Below are 22,500 nucleotides of genomic sequence, written 5' to 3'. Positions count from 1 at the left end.
TCTATTACTTCTAAAAGGCTTCCCTCCGTCACGCTGCGCCCCACTGCGCTGCCCTCTACTCAAGAGTCTACTGGGTTGGCCCGTAGTGCCGTTGCGGAGGCTTAACTGCAGCCCGCTGATCAAGTTTCGTGACGCCAGTAAACTCATTTCATTACTCGAGTCAGTCTTGCCGCGCGTCGCGTCAGACTGAGCGACCTTCGTGCATGTGGCTGTCTTAACTTTGTGATGATTGATAGTTTATTGTTGCAAGTAAACAACAAAGGAGAAGGGAGGAGCATGCCATCCCAACCCCCAGGCAGTACAGTGTGTGATTTGTGAGTGTACATTACCGATGCAGACCCAACCACATGTCGCTGGCGTGGTATTATATTTTTAGATTTATTGGGAATTTTTTTAATCAGGAATCTTGTTTTTCTAGACAGTTTTATTTTATACTAATGGTCGTTCCTCTTTCTTCGTCTTTCCTTCAGGTACTTTTTTCAAGGTCTTGGTTTCGTGAGTGGGAATAAATGTGATACTAAAATGTGACGCATCTCACCTTCCTACTTCCTGATACTCGTCCTCTTCGTCAGGGGGCTTTGTGGTGCAGTGGTTAGCACACTCGGCTCACAACCAAGAGAGCCCGGGTTCGATTCACAGGCGGAGTGGAAAAATTTGGGCGGGTTTTCCGATACCCTACGCCCCTGTCCACCCAGCAGTGAATGGGTACCAGGTATTAATCGGGGGCTGTGTCCTGTCTCCTGGGATCTGTTCCCTTCTCCTATAATTCCTTCCCCTTCTGTCTCTCTCCGGCATATGACCACAGATGTTGCGCCGACAAAACCAGACTTTCCAACTTTTCCTTTTCGTCATCACCTTCCTTTCCCCCGTCCTACACACCGCTTTCCTGCCCTATCCCTTCCAAAAAGGCATCTATAACTTACCATGTCAGCACAGCCAGCCACAGGAACACGGTGTTAGCCATGGCGAGTCAGTCACCGGTGTTACCTGCGCGCGAGTCGGTCTTGGCGCCGCGTAACACTACTAATCACCAGCAGGGCCGTGGTGACCGTGGGTGGGTGTCACTGAGTTTGAAATATTCCTGGGTAAATTTTGAATGCCTAAAAATGCACTTATTGTTTGTTTTGTCACTGCAAATATTATCAAACGGCGTGGTAATAAGGTCTGGGGTCACACGGGATGGTTACAATGGTGAGGAAGTTGTGCGCTGGGCGGGTGACGAGGGAGGACTGTTGGGGCAGCGGTGGTGGGTAGCGAGGGCGGGTGGGCGAGTCAGGGGTTGTTAAGGAAGGAGGGTGAATGGGAGGAGCTTGTGCTAGAGGAAGAGGCAGCGAGTCGTCAACTGGGAGACAGTGGAATTAGTGAAGTTAAGGTTCGTAAAAAGGAAGGGCAGAGAGAACCACCAATGACAGGGTTGCGTGTTCTCAACGAAAAAGAGTAATTTTATTTCACATGTTACAGTATGAAGAAGCTGATGGTACGAGTAATACTTCTACTTGTTAGTTTTTACCTTGTTCCCCAGAGATACAAATTTAGTGGGATTATACCTGGAAGAGGAGCTTTAAATATCTTTACAAACCGAATGAAAATTATACTATGAAAACTCTCTATGAAAAATGTTAGTGTATTTTTTTTAAAGCCCCCAGTACCCATCTTAGTAAGGCTGTGTCGTAATTTACACCCATAAACCTGCATATACGCACACAATCTGCCATCAACAGGTGATCGATGGAGAGGATGGAGACGCCTTGGGATGACTGACGCCGTGCCCGCGCGCGAGGCCTCCCTCCACGAGCCGGGTAATATATTCCTGTTTGTTGCCTTGGGCGGAACTGTTATTCACTATGCAATGTCACTCACTTGATGCAGACTCTTCATGTTTAGCCACTCCACCACTTCTGTTTCCTCATTGATGTGTTGTTCCACTGATCCATCAGAACCCGTATTCTGACTTGAGAGGGGGGGGGGGCTTCGTGGTGCAGTGGTTAGCACACTCGGCTCATAACCGAGAAGCCCGGGTTCGATTCCCGGGCGGAGTGGAAAAATTTGGGCGAATTTTTCCGATACCCTACGCCAATGTTCACCCAGCAGTGAATGGGTACCAGGTATTAATCGTGGGTTGTGTCCCGTCTCCTGGGATCTGTTCCCTTCTCCTATAATTCCTTCCCCTTCTGTCTCTCTCCGGCATATGACCACAGATGTTGCGCCGACTAAACGAAACTTTCCAATTTCTGACTTGAGAGAAAAGTTCGTTAATTTAATCTCCACTGATCCAGAAATTCCAATAGTCCGAATTTTTTACTTTAGGAAATTGTCCTGTTAATAATTACTGAGTATGTGAACGTTTATGTTTTCGCTGAAAGTCCAAAATTTGCTAACTGAAACAAATGCGAGGCAGATACTATGTAATTATATTAACGGAGTTTTACTGTACTGACGGAGAACATGTCGCTTCACTCACCCGCCGCCCCCACCCCCGACAGCCCCCCCCGAGGAAGCCTCCATGTACCCTTCCCAAGCGTAAGTCACGATGGCGTCCCCTTAGTCTCCTCCATTCACGGTTGTCTCGCACAGAAACAACCCTATGAGCAGAATCGACTTCCAGAAGGCGTGAAACATGCCCATATAGCCGGAGGGGATGTGGGAGAGCAACCTTTAAGACATTATTCACATGGCATCCAGTGCGCACTACCTGCTAAAAGTAGTGGCACTTCCGCTACAGCTACTCATTTCTAAATGTAGTGCACTGCCGCTACTTGTGAACAATAAGTACTGAAAAAACATAATTATCTTTTATACATATTGTTACGTTCCACGTCCTTGATAGAGTACTGAGCAAGTCACTTTGCACTTCCTGTACGTGAGGCTAAAAGATTCACTCACCTCCCTCTGCTGTGCTGGTTGACTCACCCAGTGTTTACCAGTTTCCAAGGCTTCGTGAGCCGTGATCAGGAATATCCACAAGTGACTATGTGCTTGCCGTGCTCGAGTGTCCACCAGTAGAAGATTCAGGTTCTGGTTGAAGATCACTGTGTTCCATGACTGACTATGGTTCAGATAAATGACAATAGACAAAAAATCACCGGACCACAGGTAGGCAGTCAGCCACACCTTCAGTCGCAGATTCACTACTGAGCGAGCGTTAGGTAACTGACAAGAGTGACGGGCCGCGGCTCAGCCCACTGAACTGTACACGTTTCATTCTCATTTTCATCACGTACGTAGCTGGTCCACCCCGAGTAGCGAGTAGTGACTAGCCCTACCTAAAAATGTAGCGCCGCTACCGTTTTTGCCGCTCTTTCTAAAAAAACTGATTTTGAATATTTTTCTTATAAGAGATGGCAATGATTCATTGGTGCCTGATTTGCCACAGGACAATGGAGTACAGGATCGGTACAGGACAAGTAGACTTGATACGTTTCCTCTACAGCTGCTTCACATGTTCTTCACATGTTCATATATATATATATATATATATATATATATATATATATATATATATATATATATATATATATATATATATATACAGAACATGTGAAACAGTTGTAGAGGAAACGTGTCAAGTCTACTTGTCCTGTACTTCATTGGAGCCATCATGTTTTCGCTCATACTGCACCTCCGGAGCTCATCTATGAGCCTCTCTTTGGAGAGGTTATCTAGGGTCCGGGTTGATAGGTGGTCTCCAGGGTAGCAACTGGATAGTCTTAGGCCACTTATATATATTCCGAAATTGACCTCTCTTTTGGCCACTTCTGAACTTTTTTTATTGGGGCAGTGATTTGCCCTTGAGCTGAAGCGACAAACTCATATACCCTTATGTTCATTTTCTTTTTTTTTTTACACATCCGCCTGTAGCGCCGGTAGGCTTTCTTCAGGGGCCAGGTGGTCGGCCCGAGCTCGTCATTGTGCATTTCTTTTTATAGTGGCGCCAGTTATGCTTGGCTCATGCTGCCCCCCGGAACTCATTCTTGAATCACTTGGACGGCTTCTTCTAGAGTCCGGGTTGATGGGTGGTGTTCGGCCACTCAGCGGTGACTTAAAAATCCCAGGTGGTAGCGTGGGGATTCGAACCGAAGTTGTCCATGGCGCGGTAAATGCGGGACCCGCACGCTAACCACTCAGCCACCGCGTACCCTCGTTAGTGATTAGTTTTAGCGGCAGACTCTCGGGTGTATGCTCCCCAACAGTAGTTAGTTTGCTATCAGCCTGTCATGTTTTCTACAATACTCCGGAACACTCAGTGCAAGATCTTTTGGTAGATTGTTAAACTGTGGATTGAAAAATTGGGAATTTGATTGATACATTTTTATCATTATACATTGGTTGGATATTTCTTTATACCGTAGAAAATTTTGAATTTCCATAAAGCTAAAAGTAAAAAATGCTGAATGTGAAAACTGCTATATTTATTTTACCAAGTAGGTTGACATATGTTTAGCATCCTCTATTGCATTAAAAACCTACATACTTGCATTCTGCTAAGTCCAAAATACCTAAAAGATGCTCCCATTCTGCTAAGTCCAAAATACCTAAAAGATGCTCCCATTCTGCTAAGTCCAAAATACCTAAAAGATGCTCCGGTGGTGGATTGGAGGAGTCTGTAATATAATCGAAGTGACCAGTCAATCATTTTATGTGTCCAGATGCAGCACATTGTAGACACACGGTCAGCAGAACATCTGAAGGGTTTAGTAATTTACCAGCTGTTCCTGATCTTCAACTCCTTTCAGGTACAATGCTGTCTGTCTAACGACCATCATCGCTGGAATTCAGTGGAGGGGCTGGCCAGCATGTGGTGGTGTAGCCGTGCTGCTGTTCAGAGCCTGGCAGAAGGAAGGGATGATTACAGTCAGTGACATCTCAAGTAATGGACGGCGGACTCTTGATTTTGCGGCGCCCTTGTCTTTTTCATTTGCTTTGACTCCTGTAAATATATATATATATATATATATATATATATATATATATATATATATATATATATATATATATATATATATACATACATATTTGATATCAAAAGAAAGCAAATTAAATGTATTATTCATAAATGGGAAGAAATAGGGTTGAATACTAAATAAAATAAGAAATAACATGTATAATAAGGCGCTTAATATAGGTTGATTTATATAGTGAAATGATTATATAAAAATAGTAACTTTTTATATAGATATCTAGAAATACTTTTAATACAAGATAGTCAACATATTGCAGTGTTCATATATGAATTTTCATGCAGATATATTAATTTTTATGGCGTCAGGAAGGTTTTTCGTCGCGGCGCGTGAAATGAGTCAGATTCGGCGAATTTTCGTCGCGACTTCTGGTCAAGCTCGAGCAAAAACTACTGAAGCTAGGAAGGCGTGCTTGGTGGCAAATGAAAGCTCTATTAATACAGATTAATAATCATAAAAAAAATGGAAAGCACTAAATAAATAAAAAAGTTATAAGCAAAAAAACTAGGACGTGTCCAAATCGCGGCAAAAGGGCCGAAAAACAGACTATTTTGTGACGGCTCGACGACAAACTTGGAATCAAGCTATCAAACAATCCTTCGAGCTGGTCAAATTACATTGTCAAGAGGGGCTACATGCCAAATTACAGCCTTCCAGAGGCAATATCAATGCCACACTAGACAAAAACGGCAAAGTAACTGGAGTTCGTCAAAATCGCTCTCATAAGGGTTTACATTTCCAACTCTAGCGACGAAACTACTGGGAGTAGGGAAATGTTATGCATCATATTGGAAAGTACATTGGTACATTGGGCTAAAGTATTTGCTAAATAAGTTTTTTGAAAGTCTCAAAAAATGAGTGGGTTTCAAGGGTGGAAACTCAAAAATAGTTTTTTTCAGTCGTTTCTTTGTGAATTTATTCGATTTTTTCACCCTTTCAAGTCGGTTTTTGAGCCCTATCGCTTATTAAAAAATATAGCCCTTTCATTTTGCCGTCGATTGATACCAAAAACATTTATGTAGCCCGAGAAATAAGGGAGTTATGGCGATTCGCACCAAAGCGGTTGATTTTCCAAAATTTGCGGCTTAATGACAGGGCTGGGGCAAGTTTCCGGTCCATAGTGTAGGGTTCACTGTTACAGCAAACTCTTAAGACTGGGTTGGTTGGATTGTTCAAATAAAGTGGAAGGAGACAACTCTGTTCTAATTTAAATCAGATGCTTCCAGTCTTTCTCCGGAGACCGTTTTAAGCATTTTTGACTTGTTATTTTTTAGGCGCACATTGTATAAGGCCCAGTACAGTTTTTCCTTTGCTTTCGACATCCAAAGAAATATATCCATGACATGACTATAAAAAAAATTGATATAATTACTTAGCTTTAATACGTGATACTCTAACTCAAAACAACTGAAACGTTTCAGCATACATTAAATGCTGTGTAAATCAGAATTAATAGTACTCCTAAACACCACCTGTCTAGGGTTTTCTTTTTTTTTTTACAACAAAGGAGACGACTCGAAGGGCAACAAAAAGTGTAGAAAAAAAAAACGTTTCTCGCTGTTCCCACAATAGACAAAAGTAGAGTGGCCAGTAAATTCTTTACTATAAGTACTTTCTGCCTGTGCTCCCCATAAACAGCTGAATGATAGTTTAGTGAAAGGGAAGACTGGTATAAGAGGGAAGAATGAGGTGGCTAATGTCACACTAAGGGAGAGAATCAGGAAAAAGCCAACAAAAATTAAGCTCGAGATTTTAAAGAAAACATTAGTATGAACAGCAGCAGGCGTGGTGGAATACAACCCGGGGAGGAGTAGTTCTTAGAAACTGGAGTAATATAGGCTACTTGGTGAAACAGAACATATAAAGAATGCTCTGGAGTTTGTTACGGGGAGAGAGAACACAAGATCAAGATATACAGATAAGTAAAGAAACTTGCAAGAGGTAGTATAAAAAAAAGTCGGTTAAGATTTTGGTAGGAACCTGGGAAAACAAAATCAGTGGAGTGAATGAACAGGAATGGGTAAAGCGAGAGGTGTGCAAGGTAAGTAAGGGACAGATGGGAAGCGTATTAAGATAACTTCCTATCCATATCTTGGGTGCCTTGTCCCCTCACAATTTTCTGTTCCAGTACTCGATCTCAGCACACTCAATCCCTTGCCTGCTAACACTCTCCAAGACAAGGGAAGAGGAAAGAAGAGTTAGAAAAGGAAGATGCACTGATCATTTTTTTTTTTTTTTTAAAGAGTAGGAAGCTTTATACTGCATTAGTGTATCTGCCAAAGAGCTAAAAGCTGACATAGTTTATTAAAGGGAATAGTTTTTTTTATTTTTATAAAGAGATTACTGCCTATGTATGAGTAGATAGTACGGGGAGCAAGAGCCTGAGAGTCAGTCGGAGTGAAGGAAGGGTGTGTGGTGCCCCCCTGGCTTTCAAATATATATACATGGATTGCTGAATGAAAGATGAACACAAATGTTGTGAGTAGTGGTGAAAAACTGAGTATGGATGATGTGGTGCAGCCGTTATTGGCAACGTTACACATGACATTGTCTGGCTGGCCAAAAGTGAGTGAGCAACAAAAAGCAGTGTATGAGTTTGATAGTTGTTGAAGGAAACAATGGTGTTTAAAAAAATAATGCAAGTAATTGAAAGAAAAGACACTTCAGTGTGTAAACCATGTGTAACTAAGAGATAAGTTTGTGAAAAGACAGTGGTATTAAAATACCTGTCAATAGTTTTATCTAAGTACGGGAGCATATGGGAATAAGTAAGAGAAATAACAGTGACAGGACGGCAAGACATTGAGTAAATTAGGAAAATCATGAGAGGAAGTGGTGTAAGCATGTGGGACAAGAGGGAATTTTGAAACAAGGTTTTTTTTTTCAGTAAAGGAAGCAACTTAAGGCCAAAAAAATAATGAGAAAAAAAACGCTAAATGGGTGAAGCGTGGTGCTACTGAAATAGGAATGAATGAAGATAACTTAGTGAAGAGTGTACAGGGGATGGACTGAAGGGGAGGGAGTTAGGGCAATGCGACCAGTGAAATGGATCAATAGAGTGAATGAGTATTGGAGAGAGGCAGAGTTAGCAGACAAAGGATTGAGTGTGCCGAAAGGGAGTGCTGGAACAGGCAAAGTTGGAGAAATAAAGATAAACAGAAATCTATTTGAACTGAATAATAATTATACGTAAAGAACTTTCTTAACAGTCTACATAACTGAAGACCCATTTACTTAGTTAGTTTACCATCAACGCCACCAACCCCATGAGGTCCATAGGAGAGTCGTAGCAGGGCGGGCTTGCATTAAAGCTGTCTTCAGAGTCACCAGCAATTCTTCATAGCCACCAGCAAGCCTGAAACAAAACCTTTCCTTAGTAGTCATCATTTAACTTCCACTAAAACATTTCTTTGGTCGATTAGATTTTTCCAGTGTTCTTTCATGTAGTCAGATACACTTTTTTTTTTAATTACATAGTTTGATACTTCTAGGTAGAGGTGGATATAGCATTTTTTGTTCCTCTCCCTTCATTTAAAACCACATTTGTTGGGCCTATCAATTTTCTTTACACAAAATATAAATTTACTACCACTAAATAGTAGTCTTTTTGCCATTATATAGTTACCTGTTGCTACAAGTAAATGAGAAGGGGTAAAGGGGCATGAAAATAAAAATAGTGATTAAAAAAAAATTCTATCTCAAGGCACATCACAACTCTCAAGAAAAGTCATTCACCTCAGGCAGATGTTGTTATATGGGCTGATCAAGTTTCAAAGTACTACACTGACAGTTATCAAATCTATTATTTTTTGGGGTGTTAACCGTTTTTAAGGTGTTATTTTTAACGGCTTATAAAGGCTTCCGCTCGGCAACACATCAACTACCTCACTTAACTAAAGGCTATTGTGTTATCTCACCTAATACAATCAACTTGTGAAGCAGAACGACGGTAACTCCAGCCCTGTTACGAGTGAGATAACAGTTCGCGCCTTAAATTAACACTTGACACTCGCCACCTTTAAAAATAACACCTAAAAAACGGTTAACAGTGGGGGGAGGAATAGGGGTGCGGCACAAAAAAATCAGGGCAAATGTGTAATTTCGCCACCAAGTCAAATGCATTTGTGCCTTCATATTATAGTCAAGGGATCAAATTATTTGTCCCTCAGCTATAGTAACAGGAAGGCACAAGTGGTAAGAACTCATTTTCAAATCAACAAATGCTGCTTAAGCAACGTAATGTATGGTAGTAATCTATCAGTTAACCCCTTGACTGCGGATTTCCTACAAGAAGACCTCACCAAGCTACAGGAATGGAGCAAAAAGTGGCTGCTACAATTCAATGAAGAAAAATGTTAAGTCCTGCATCTTGGGAGGGGATATCCAGCATACCAATACCACATGGGAAACACTCCACTATCCACCACAGAGGCAGAGAAAGACCTGGGAGTATATGGTAACAGGCTACCAGTGAAGGCCAAATCCATGCCAATCGCAGTGGCCGGGTTAATGGCCTTAATTTCTGGGGGGCTAGGGGGACTGTAGCCCCCTAATATCTTACATATCCACCTCGAAATGCCCCTAAATATCCTTCATATTAAAAAAAACTTCCTCCACCAGCGCATGCTCGCTTCGCTCCCTCCTCCTCCCCCACCTCATGAACCTATGATGCCCAATAGCCCCCTCAAAAAATCTGGAAAAATTACGTGCCTGGATAAGACAGTTTTGTGGGCAAGTTTAAAAATCATACAGGGTGGGAGAACTCAATCTTATTTAAGCGACGAGGCATGCCCGCCACCAGGAGGTCGTCCGGCGGGGCTTCGTAGCTCTTCCCATGCCTGAATTGCTTCTGCCATGACAGCTGCATCGCTCCGCTGGAGGTCCATTCTACCCATGCTTGATGTCAAAGCGGACCACACATGTTCGATTGGGTTCAAATCGTGGAATCTGGGTGATTGTGGGGGTACGGTAATTTCTGGGTGCTGCCTGAACCACTCTTTAACCACACTGCATGTGTGAATCGGACTGTTGTCTTGGACGACGTAAAATTCCTGTGACACTGTAAAGTTGTAAACAGAAGATTCCTGCATTACTCGAGTCACGGTATTCGCTTGTCTCGAAACAATCATGGAATGCACCCAATAAGATTAATTCTCTAATAATTCTCGGCGAGTCATTATACCAACATGTTAGACAAATTAACTTTTGCATGCAAGCTATTTATTTAATTACTCTTCTCCAGTTTAGCGTTGCAATTTGAAGGGTTTTTTTTCAGATGCCCACAACTTGTTCATGAAAGAAAAGACACGTTCAGTGGAGGCATTAGTTCCAGGATGGCACATTATGAACTGAACTATATCTGACATGCGTTGATGGTTGTTTTTATCTTTGACATGGAAGAATACTTCTACCCACCGCTGTTACGTATATCATATGAGCATTATTGTTTAACAATTTGTGAATATAAAGCTTAAACAAGTGGCACTCAAATCACTCCGTTAATATAATGGTGGTAATCTGGTATCTCAGTGTCTCCCTTCCTCTCTATCCCTCCCTTACGAGGGTCCTGTCCTGCTCCCCCCAGCAGAGCTGAGGTGGTGGGGGTGATCACACTCTTACCAACCCTGCCGAGATTACCGGGTTGCTCAGCGTGAAACTCGTCGGACCCCACTGTAACGATAGTTTTTTGAGTGTGTGTTCTACATACCATGCATGATATAACTTTCTTGATCAATAAACCTACAATTATTATTATTTTTATTATTATCATTATTATTATTATTATTATTATTATTATTACCATTATTATTATTATTATTATTATTATTATTATTATTATTATTATTACCATCATTATAAAGACTACCCTGAATGGGTAACAATGAAAATTATAAGAAAATTAATAAGAATAACACTAATAATTCTGTCGGCTACCTAGAGAAGTGGCCATCCTGCAGGTCGTGGTGCCGGCCAGTACCAACACGGCCCCGAGCCACACACGTCACGATACACCTCAGCAAGCAGGCCTGGTCCGCCGGCCGCCTGGGGCAGGGCAGTATGACAAGTCCAATCCGAGAAGTTTCGGGTCTCTACAGAGTTCCGGATGAATAACTCTGTAGGGACCTGAAACTTCTCGGATTGGACTTGTAATACGGCCCCTAAAAAAGTCTTGTTCGAGGCATGATGACCGTAGAGGCTATGAATGAGAGCTGGTCGTCACCTCTATGTATACTCAAACTCTAGTAAGTGTTATGTAGCCTACTTCGATCTATAACCACCAAACAAGGCAATTTTCATCAATCAATTTACCGACACTATCGATATTCCATCAATCAATTTACCAACACTATCGATACCACTTAGGCCTACAGCTACCGGAGTAAAGTCCTGACTAGGCATTTGTCAGTGCAAGAAGCAGATATATATCTTACTGTAAACCACGGTTACTATATCTTCATATTATATAATAGAACAATAATGCACTCTGACTACAGGTAGCTGAATATTACAATCACAACGTTAAAAAAAAAAAATGACAGTGTTAGAGGGGTCAGTCATGGCTCGGCGCCCAATTCACCAAACCTAGTCTGTGTTGGGTCGTTATGGAGAAGTGTCATATTAAGTTGGAAAGTTTCGTTTAGTCGGCGCAACATCTGTGGTCATATGCCGGAGAGAGACAGAAGGGGGAAGGAATTATAGAAAGAAACAGATCCCAGGAGACGGGACACAACCCCCGATTAATACCTGGTACCCATTCACTGCTGGGTGGACAGGGGCGTAGGGTATCAGAAAAGCCGCCCATTTTTATCCACTCCAGCCGGGAATCGAACCCAGGCTCTCTCGGTTGTGAGCCGAGTGTGCTAACCACTGCACCACGAAGCCCCGCACGCCGACGAAGGGATAGTAATGCAACAACTTCACAAATATTTCACGTTAGTATAGCAATGAATGAAGGGATGGTTACAAAAGTGCAGGTTCATAAATAGAATTTTCATAAACACATACTTTCATGATATAATCGAAGGTGCTCAGGGACAGGTTAGATGACCATTCTCTGCTGCTTCCAGGTCCAAGGCTTGTCTATTTTGGGGTTCCTCTTGCCATCTCCACGGTGCCGGGTCATGTAAAGAGTTGCGTCCAGTCCTCGTGGTCTCGCCTAACATCCAGACACAAAGTATGAATATCTGGAGCTAACTACGCGGCTCCCGCAATCAAAACCACAGCCGATTCTCCTGCAGCACCTCCTCCCTCCCTGCTCGGACCACGACTGAGAGCCACTGGTTTGGTGAGGGCTGTGCCTCGATCGCGGGTCTCGTATTCGAATCCCAAACAACGAACCACCTCTAACATCCCAACTCATTTTCCTTTCCTAAGCATTTGTATTTATTTTTTCTACTTCAGAGTCCCTGAGAAATTATACCTATTGATACTCACACTTCAGCAGAAGGAGCCTACTTTAATATAAGCAAACCTCTTTTAGCTATGAACTATCATAAATTAGGGCTAAGTGATTCATCTGTTTCATTGCCTCATTTGACACTCAGGTGGGAATGCAATATCATGCTTCTACATTTAATAGTTATAATGGCTTATCATACATTGGACTGACAGACTAAAAAAAACAGTTACAGATAATGTTCCTGCGTTGCCAAAATAGAACCAATAAGGCACGTGGATACCAGTCCCGGGGAGGAAAGCATGGACAGAGGAGAGGTTTATAGAGATGGGGCAACAAAGGGAAGGACGGTGGGACCAATGCAGATGAAAGATTGGCGCAGTGTTTGAACCCAAGGACGGACCTGCCAAGTGCGGGATCTCAAGGGAGTAACGTTAAAACTGCTTCCTTCAGCATGCTTGTAACAGTTCAGAGTGCGGGACCCCTGGAGAGTGCCGGGTCCAGGTCTTACCCAACTGTCTTGCTTAGGGTGCGTCAACACCGGCAATAAAACATGTCGACAACAAAATCCACAGCATTGTAGGCAACGATGTTTTAGTTGCTAATGATACAATGGTGCTAGGCTGTAGGTAGTATGTTGGTAACACTGGTGTGGACGAGTCATTGTGGTTGGGGAGATTTGTCGGCAGACGACTGCAGAACGAATATGGAGTGGACCACACTGTTCCTGTTATGTAATAAGGTGGTCTCGCCCATACTCTACGTCGCCGTCTCCTCCGGTGCCCACACAAGAGGTAACTAATGCAGCAGCTGCCTCCAAGGCGTCCTCACACGCCGACATGACCTCCAGGTCCACACAGACCATGTGTGGAGGTCTCACCAGGTCAACTCTTGTTACCAACATATTGACAATATTCATACAAATGCTGTAACAAACATTGTTGTAGATATGTCTCTAGATGTCGACTGTGATGTTTAGGTTCACAACTTGTTTGCGACTGAATGTTGCTGGTGTGGACACACCTATACGTTGTCCTGAGCAGATCTGTGTGAACCCCAGAGCAACCTTCCTAACCTGAGAACCGCTGTTCAACTTCAGTTCTTGGATGCGTTGTGACATCATTGGTTTCAGCGACAATACTGCAGAATTCTCGTTTCCTGAGTCTGGGTCTTACTTAACCCGGTAGCAGCGACGGGCCAAATTTGTGCCATGATATCAACCCCCCAAAATAGATGATACATAATCTGATCACAAATGCTTTGATATATATTATGAAATGGTTTGTGTGAGGGGTGATTTTTTCTCATTTTTCTCACTTGGAGGGACCATTAAGAAACATGATCCCCGCTGCTACTACCGGGTTAATGGCACAAATCAGGTTTATGCAGCTAATATTCAAAATGATGAAGAATCTAAAATGTATCAACAAAACCTGCTATTTCAAGGAAACCTGAATATTATACTGGAAATTATGTATCAGCACTTTATTAATTACAATAATATAAAGACTAACAGAATATATACAGCTGGGTACAACCCTTACAATCCTGTACAAGCAAATTTAGACATAAAAATAGAGGGCACAAACTTTTGAGAAAATCACAAAGTATTGTACAGTTTGAAAATTACACACCTAGAAGAATATTAATAAATAACACCTAAGTGAGTTCAGGAAAAAGAGTCTAACTTCTTGGACAGAAAACAATAAAAAAGATAAAATTAAGTATTTCTTTGGTACCTGTATTAATGTTACTTCCTATACTAAACAAAAATATATATATCTATATACTTCATGAATGAATAACTCACATGCAGATCAAGATTTTGAAGTTAAATATTTTCAAAATATACAAATAAATAAATCAAATTTGTATCTTTCCTCATGATGAACTTTTTCAGCCAGACAGACAGTTGACAGACGGACAACAGCGTCACCACAGCGCTGAGGGTGCACAGCCACACCCAACACACAACTTCTTCTAAAAACACCACAATTATCAAAAAACTGTCAACCTTCCATACCGGGAAATGTTTCTGGAGTGCTGCTGAATGAACGTGGAAAATGCACATGTAGAAGATACAAACTATAAGGTACAAAATAAATATAAAAATAGGAGATCAAAGCATTTTCCATAGCTTATCTCTATCTGAGTTGAGACTATTGAGTTCTGGAAATACTGGAGCATCGGTGGAGGCGGAGGAGTTGCCGTGAAGCCCTGCCCCGCCCCCTGCACCAAGCACGCCACTGGTGAGTTATGTAGCAATTATATTTTTGTGGGAAAAGGGATTGTTGCTCTTTGTCATAATTCTATCTTCTGGCAGAAAGCACAGCAATGTTTAAGGAATCACAAAGTCAATTGCACTACTAATGGGTTTACACTAATTACATATTTTACTCTGCATAAATAAGATAACATCTAGCAGAATATATAAATTCTGGATTTTTTGTAACTAAGTATTTTGAGTATTTTTTCATACACTATTCAATTTTCTTATAAGATGTTTTTGGCAATATCTTTACCTTTATAAAACAATATGAGTGATTTAAAGATTCTGAATATTATAACTTTTCAAGTTCAAAACCTGTAAAACAGTTTATCTGCTCTTCAAACACTAAAGAGCCATACTCCTTAAATGTCAATTTTAAACAACCATCTGTAAGAACTAGCAGCTTTCCCATTGGTAAAGCCTATAAAGGTAAAACAGTTTATAAATATTTCTTTGAACTTAAACATGCCATGTTGGTGTCAGCACAGTGTCCACTCATGCACACTTGCATCACGATACAATACTGTTAATTCTTGGACACACAGCTTGGCAGACCTTGCATGTAAACATGTTGCCACTCATTCCTGACAGCTTACAAGTTTCAGCTACCCACACCAATTTATACAACTAGTATTGAAACAGCATCTTATACACATATGCTTCAACAGGCCAAATACATACAAATATATACACAGATAAACAGGAGCTTTGTATGCTGGTGGCATAAATATCATTATATATATTAAAATGTCTAAATATCATATGCCAAAAGTTCTCCATCTTCTCCTTATTCACAAAAATATGTACAGAAAATACTCACTGAGTCCTGAGCCTCTGAGTACGAGGCTCAAAGTGATGAGAACACCGATATCTTGTAGCCTGAAGGACACACTGGCACTTTGTCTTTTTGTTTTCCTTCTCAGTTTCAGTACTCAACACAAACATACACACACACACACACTTCACATTTCACTCAATTAATTAGTTTCTCTCAACAGTGAAAAGTAAATTCTCTTTGTGCATTATTGGATTCACAGGTAAGTGGTCGAGGATTGTTGGTGAATGTGCTGGCAGTCACTGGCTGCTGGTGCCTTGTGTCCCTCAGTGAACACAGTGTATGGCATGGAAGCCTGAGAAGCCGTGTGTGCAGGGTGTCCCTTCATCCCAATTATCGATTACTGTTCTTTTGGATGTTCTTCTTCCTCTTGGCCAACATGTCATAGAATGGGTTATGACTTATACTTTGTCTGAAAGAAATAATACATAATCATTAGTACATAAGGCTCCTCCTTGGTCTGGTGGTTAGCATGCCTAGCTATGATACCGCAGGCCTGGTATGAGCTCACCCAGCTGTTCAGCATCCTTTTCAAGTTGGTCAATAAATGGGTACCTGGCTAAACCTGGGGAAGGTAAACTGTGGCAATCCCAGACTCCACTTTGTCCCATGTCCCTGGGTAATGTGTTCTTACCCGCCACAGGCTTAAAGGCCCAAGGGTACAGAGAAGGGCACGGCAGCCACACGCAGCTATAGTGTATGCACCCGCCCTTACTTTACTACTACAGTTAGGGGCGTGTTATGAGACATTTCGCCGCCCAAGAACACATATTTGACAAGGCTTTTGTAGCAGTTGTGGGCATTTCCAGGGGTAGTTTTATGACCCTGGTGGTAGTCTGACCCTTCTCCTGTACCATGAACCTAAAGAACCACTCATTAGAACCCGATTGATCCCCTCTTTGACCTTTAGAAATAGTAGATGTGATATGGCAAAGTGTCTTGTAATACCAGCCTTAATGTCATGTACCCTAGCATGAAAAATCTTTTATGGAGGGACTCGCAGATTTTGCATCATTGCTCGGGTGATGGTCTCTGCACTGCTCATTGGCTTGTTGTTAACTAGATCTAGCCTGCAGCAAATTCCGTTCCCTGTAACTGCCTACTATCTCTCACTCTCTGCTACCTCTTTAAATCAGCACTGTTGGTATCTAAATATAGTTATTCTTATAATTAATCTTCCTTATGGTCATTTATTACCCACAAATAATGGAAATACATTTCAGGATGATTGAAAGCATAATGAAAGAGAAGAGACAGTTCTTGCCTTGGGCCAACGTTTACAATATGGCTATGTAGCATCACAACACATTATGACTAAGTCAGGACTAAAAATATACCAGGAAACCTTACAATAGATGAATTAATGAATGACATTGTGTGGACTATTGCCTAGCACTTTGTGGAAGTAGGAAAATTAGGGAAAAAAGTCCAGGATTAACAGTTGTTCAAAATATCAGGCTTGCCGCTTCAGTCACTGGATAATGTCCATTTACATGCAAATTTTCATTATGAATGTCGTTCAGATTTTTCTTTAATAGTTTGACACACTTTACGTAATGAAGATGTCCATGAATTAATTCTTATCAATATAATCTGGTACCTTAAAACTCTATAAGGGTTTTGAGAGGAATACAAGTCAATGGGCATGCGAGATCATCACCCAAGCAATGGTGCCAAGTCTGTGAGTCCCTCCTTCAAAGATTTTCCACACCAAGTTGTGACATGGACTATAGTGCACACTACTGGGTGACCTTTCCTCTAAGTCTTTTTCTTTTCTCATAGCTCAACATTCCCTCCAACACTACTGTAATGAAGGAAGGAAGGAAATAACGATGAAGAAAACACTGATGACAAAATTTTTGACAGACAGTATAAGAAAAAAGCTTGGTATGAATAGTGACAAGATTCTGAAAAGAGAAGAGAGTGAGGCAAATGAATCTGTGACATCTTGGGAGTATGAAGTCAACAAAATGGTGAACGTTAACCCGGTAGCAGCGACGGGCCAAATTTGTGGCTTTACTGTGTAGCAGCGACGGGCCAAATTTGTGCCATGATATAAACCCCCCAAAATAGATGATACATAATCTGACCACAAATGCTTTGATATATATTATGAAATGGTTTGTGTGAGGGGTGATTTTTTTTTCATTTTTCTTGCTTGGAGGGACCATTAAGAATCATGATCCCCATTGTTTCCAGGTTAAAAGCTACTTTTGTACTGGTAAGGGAAACTGAAAGCCATGAACATATCTGTCTCCTTACCGTATACACTTGATCCACTCTTCCTTCTCGTCTGGTGTGGCTGCAGACATGCGGTAGACAGTGTGCTTCCCCTCCACCACCTTGCCTTCGCTGTCTGTCTTGCAAGCCTTGATGAAGTCCGTGGATGTCGCATACAACTCAAAGCAATTTGGTTTATTGCGATCCTGGACCTCACGAACCTGAAACACAAAGTTCTAATTAGACAAGCTATTTCTAGGTAGTGACTAGCGATCAGAACATCAGAAAATGCCCTCAAATTACAGTCTCCAACATGCCTATGTGTACCTGCCAAAAATTCACATGCAAAGCTTAGCAATGTTAAAAGAACTATGGCTTTGCTGTTGCTGCAGTAAAATGATGAACTTTATATATGTTAAAAATTCTGGTTATGAATTGAAACCTTTAGTTGTTCTTTTTTACAAACAAACAAATGATAAACTTACGAACCTATACGGAATAAGTAAAAGAGTATGCAATGTAACGCAAACCATGTACTTAAGAAAGAGAAGTTTGTGAATAAAAAATAACTAGTGAAAATACACAAAAAATCTATCTTATGAACATTCTTTAAAAGTATCTGCAAATCCTAAACATAAAGAATTCAACCCAGAAAACTCTTCTTCAGAAGCAAATCACACAAAATGTTTACCTCAATATTCTCCAGTGGAATGATTCCCCTGGGCTCCTTGTCAGTTGTGTACTCAAAGTAGTAGAGGCAGTTGTCGTTGAGGATGAACCACCTCCTCTTCCAGGACTTGTAGCGGCCGCCCTGCTTCATGAGCCACCCCTCACGGTCGGGGTTGAAGAAGGTGTGCATGAGATCGTTCCCATCATCCTCTGGGATCTTGAAGGGCTCAGTCTTGATGCTTTCGTAGAGGCTCTGTGGACAACACGGCGTTTAGGAACAACGAGATTCACTGCTACCTTTTCAGTACCCAACATACAATAAGAGAGACTTATTGGTAATATAGTAACTAACATACAATACAGGAGAAATATTGATAATACAATTAATAACTAACATATGATAGAGGAGATATACTGGCAAAATAGTAACCAACATATGATAGACAATGTATTGATGATAGAGGAATTAACATACAGTACAGATGTAGCTATTGATAACAGAGCACTGTACTTGCTGGCATTGAAGATGCATTTTTTTCTTAAAATAAGACTAAAAAAAATAGGGGGGTGTCTTCGCCAAATGGTGAATCATCTGTATGCCTGAAATAGGCCTGTAGGCAGCACTCTGTGACAAGGACCCCTTACAGCAACCAGTGTTATTGTTCTGGTGATGTTTTTGGTCTTGGTGTTGGAGTTGGTGACTCCAGTGTGTCATGGGCACCATTCTGTTCAGTCCATGTTTGTTAATTTTAGGTTTAGTTGGTTCAGTTGGTGTTTTGGTGTGTTCATTCAACAGTGACATGCTAAGGTGCCGGGTGTGTTACACCATTGGAATCAGCCGATATTATGTTTTGGTGCTGATTTGGGTCCTAGTGTGGGAGCAGGAACTCCAGGATATCATTTATATCAGTATCCTTCAGTTCAGCTGGTGTTGGTTCATCTTCCGTTTAGTTGGTGTTTTTAAGTGCATTAATTCAATAGAAACATGCCATTGGTCATCAGCACCACTCTCTTGCATAATTAGTCTAAGTTTTATTTGCAGTTTTAAGGGCTCTTCAAACATATGCCCTGGGACTCACAATTTGTTTCATTTAGTACGAAATGTAACAAATTTGCTAAGAATTCAATAACACAACACTGACCTCCAGCAGCTCCCTTGGCAGGTCATCTCCATTGTCAATGCCTCTGTTCATGGTGATGAACTGCTCAATGGTCTGCTTGTCCTTGACAGCTGGGTTGTGGAGCGAGGTATTCAACATGATGATTGCAAAGGACAGCACAAAGCAAGTGTCCGGGTGCTGGAAGATGGAGGGGTTGAGCTCACAGTAGCGGTGGGCAAATCGCTCCATCATCCTGTCAATCTTCTGAGCCTCGCCAGGTAACCGGAAGCTCCAGAGGAATTGCCTGTTGGGTGGAAGAGTGAGTTGAGAAAAGACCCAATGAAAGCTGTTCCCTGCCTCAACCAGCTTAATTTAGTGCACTGTATTAATAATATCTTAATACTGGGTAACAAAGACATGACATGGCTAAATTATGTTAACAGAAGGAATCACATGTTAGTACTGTTAATGATTGGTACTTGTGTGAGTTAGTACTGATATTGAAGATTAATAAATGATTGAGAAGTAAAGAAAGGAAATGTAAGATGAATAAAACCATAAAAAAAATTATTGGAGTCAAGGGGTCATGAGCAACACTTAATGATGATCTGTTCTCAGCCTGACACACACTTCATGACATGCTCTTCCTTACTTCACGTGATGGTTGGCCTTACATGGCAATCATTAATCTAGCAAATAGAAGACAATGTGCCTGAGATATTAACCCGGTAGCAGCGACGGGACAAATTTGTGGCTTTACTGTGTAGCAGCGATGGACCAAATTTGTGGCTTTACTGTGTATGTTAATGGGGCCAATTTGTGGCTACTGTGTGTAGCACGACGTAAAATAATTTGTGGCTTACTGTGTAATATACATAAATTTGTGGCTTTACTGTGTAGCAGCGACGGGCCAAATTTGTGGCATGATATAACCCCCCAAAATAGATGATACATAATCTGATCACAAATGCTTTGATATATATTATGAAATGGTTTGTGTGAGGGGTGATTTTTTCTCATTTTTCTCGCTTGGAGGGACCATCAAGAAACATGATCCCCGCTGCTACTACCGGGTTAATGTTATTTTAATTACTGAGGTAACTATCTTGAACAATCAAAGTGAGATTTTTATTATTTTCAATGGTAAATAAATTGGGACATCTATAGACAAATGTGCCCTAAGCAGTTCCATATTCTGCCTGTACCTAGCATTAAACCGGTATTTACAACTTTAACTATTTACTTATTTATAGATTATGAGTTGCCACCTGACCAAGGGAAAACAGTAAAGCAACAAAACAAGGACAAAAAACACTCACACAAGCTATGCATCGAGTCTGAGTTTTGAGTTTAATATTGTCTTCCACAGCCTGTCCCTAACATAAGACTGAAAGAGTGGTAGCAAGACTGCTGCTGGTGACTTACCTCAGAGCCTGAACCAGTATTAGGTCCGTAAAGTCGTGCAGACAGACGAATGCATCGAGGACTGACTGGTTGAAGTCGTTGCGTTCCCCGAGGTAGTCGCCGATGGCCGTCTTGTTGAGTCCTTCTCCTTTGTACAGGAACTGAGCAATATCTGCACGAGGCAAAACAGAGGTGTGAGGAAGACAGTTGAAAGCAAAAGTTTTGGGTTTCTCTCTGATTTCCTAAACATTGTCAACCTTCTCTACAAGTCCCTCCCCCTTCTTCATGGCTGTGAGGTGTTTGATTGAGGGATAAATTTAACTCTTTTAAAATAGCCCCCTTGTCAAAGTAAATGCCCTATGTTAAACCTGACAAAAAAAAGAACGAAAAAAATGGAGTTACGTGAATATATACTGTAAATGACATGTACAACAGCACAAAAATAATAGTTCCTCTTACATTTACGATTAAGTTTACTCATGTTAATAAAAATAAAAAAGATTGATTAATAGAGTCCGCGATCATTAGCATGGTGACGCGTCCAAACTGGGCAAAGGTTGAACAACTATAAATTTGGGTCACCCGCCCAGCGACCGTCCTCAGCCGCAGCTCGACCAGGCCCCGAACCCTCCCGCCTCCTCAACATAATCAGTGAATGCTCGTGCTATCAAGGCGAGATGTCACCGAGCCTGATTGACGGCAACTCAGCGGCGGGTTGGAGTGGACTGGACCTGCTCATCGAGTTGCCAAGCCACCGATCACTGACTTGGGTTCACCGCGCGCCAGCAAGTCCGAGTGAAAACTGACACAATCACCATGAGGCGACACACAGGCCGCCGACCACCCGCTTCCTTGCTTACACGACGCACGTAACTGGCTGAGAGTTCTTGAGAGCGTTATCCGCGTCAATTACTGTGCCGCTGAGTTGACTATGGCAAGCACGCACGCACAAAGCGAAGGTTGTGTCATTTCATTTCGACTCCGCCCAAGAATACTGCCGATGTTACGTACAACACCTTAATGCAAATGTCTGAAAACACTTCTGTTGATACACCGTGTTCGTCTGTCAGTCAGTCAGTCAAGGCCACGTTGGAAAGTTGGAAAGTTTCGTTTAGTCGGCGCAACATCTGTGGTCATATGCCGGAGAGAGACAGAAGGGGAAGGATTTATAGGAGAAGGGAACAGATCCCAGGAGACGGGACACAACCCCCGATTAATACCGATTAATGCCGCACAAATTTTTCCACTCCGCCCGGGAATCGAACCCGAGCTCTCTCGGTTGTGAGCCACGAAGCCCCCAGGTCAAGGCCACGTGCCTGTACCAAAGCCTTCATCTTCATAACTGATCAAAGTTGTGGAATGAATCATCGGAGTATTGGAATATGAACTCGTTTTGCTAATCTCTTCGGGCTCCACCTCCGTCTGTATCCTGTCAAGGCCGAGAAGCTGCTGACCGCTTTCTACTTTCTTATCACTGACGAGCATTTAGCAGCGGATGTGAATTTTCTTTTGCCGATACTCGTTGAACATGAGGATATGGGCGTAGCGCCAGTTCTGTTCTGGGCGGGACTGTATTTTGGGGTCCCGTAATGTATCCGCCTCCTGTATTTCCGCGACACATTGCCAGTATTGCTAACTGCTGGCGGCAA

At 41.8% G+C, this 22,500-nt stretch overlaps 2 protein-coding genes, 1 long non-coding RNA gene and 1 other non-coding gene across 11 annotated transcripts in view; 2 read left to right on the top strand and 2 right to left on the bottom strand.

Moving 5' to 3' along the window:
* The window catches only part of LOC126987514 (glycine receptor subunit alpha-3-like), a 52,158-nt gene extending 50,913 nt beyond the window's left edge, over positions 1–1,245 (bottom strand). Inside the window, exon 1 of one of the 2 annotated variants that reach the window (XM_050844510.1) lies at positions 924–1,245. In XM_050844510.1, the coding sequence (XP_050700467.1) occupies positions 924–964 (41 nt within the window). In that variant the 5' untranslated portion in view covers positions 965–1,245. The remainder of the gene's footprint in view (positions 1–923) is intronic. The other variant, XM_050844511.1, reaches the window with a different exon arrangement.
* LOC126987515 (uncharacterized) overlaps positions 1–4,900 on the top strand; it is a 40,164-nt gene extending 35,264 nt beyond the window's left edge. Inside the window, exons 5-6 of the long non-coding RNA XR_007740964.1 lie at positions 1,722–1,799; positions 4,734–4,900. This is a non-coding gene — a long non-coding RNA (uncharacterized LOC126987515). The remainder of the gene's footprint in view (positions 1–1,721; positions 1,800–4,733) is intronic.
* Positions 1,968–2,040, top strand: Trnam-cau (transfer RNA methionine (anticodon CAU)). The gene has a single exon. It is a non-coding gene; the product is annotated as a tRNA-Met (tRNA).
* Positions 4,901–13,824: 8,924 nt separating the features above from the next.
* The window catches only part of LOC126987512 (cytohesin-1-like), a 121,446-nt gene continuing 112,770 nt past the window's right edge, over positions 13,825–22,500 (bottom strand). For all 7 annotated transcript variants that reach the window (XM_050844505.1, XM_050844507.1, XM_050844508.1 and 4 more), the window contains 5 exons: positions 20,873–21,023; positions 19,490–19,751; positions 18,370–18,600; positions 17,721–17,899; positions 13,825–15,870 (listed from right to left, as the gene is read on the bottom strand). In XM_050844505.1, coding sequence (XP_050700462.1) covers positions 15,792–15,870; positions 17,721–17,899; positions 18,370–18,600; positions 19,490–19,751; positions 20,873–21,023 — 902 coding nt within the window. In that variant the 3' untranslated portion in view covers positions 13,825–15,791. The remainder of the gene's footprint in view (positions 15,871–17,720; positions 17,900–18,369; positions 18,601–19,489; positions 19,752–20,872; positions 21,024–22,500) is intronic.

This window comes from Eriocheir sinensis, chromosome 65 (genome assembly GCF_024679095.1).
Source record: "Eriocheir sinensis breed Jianghai 21 chromosome 65, ASM2467909v1, whole genome shotgun sequence".
In the NCBI taxonomy this organism is placed as follows: domain Eukaryota; kingdom Metazoa; phylum Arthropoda; class Malacostraca; order Decapoda; family Varunidae; genus Eriocheir; species Eriocheir sinensis.
The sequence above is the reverse complement of the archived record's forward strand: the minus strand, read 5'-3'. Positions and strand labels throughout refer to the sequence as shown.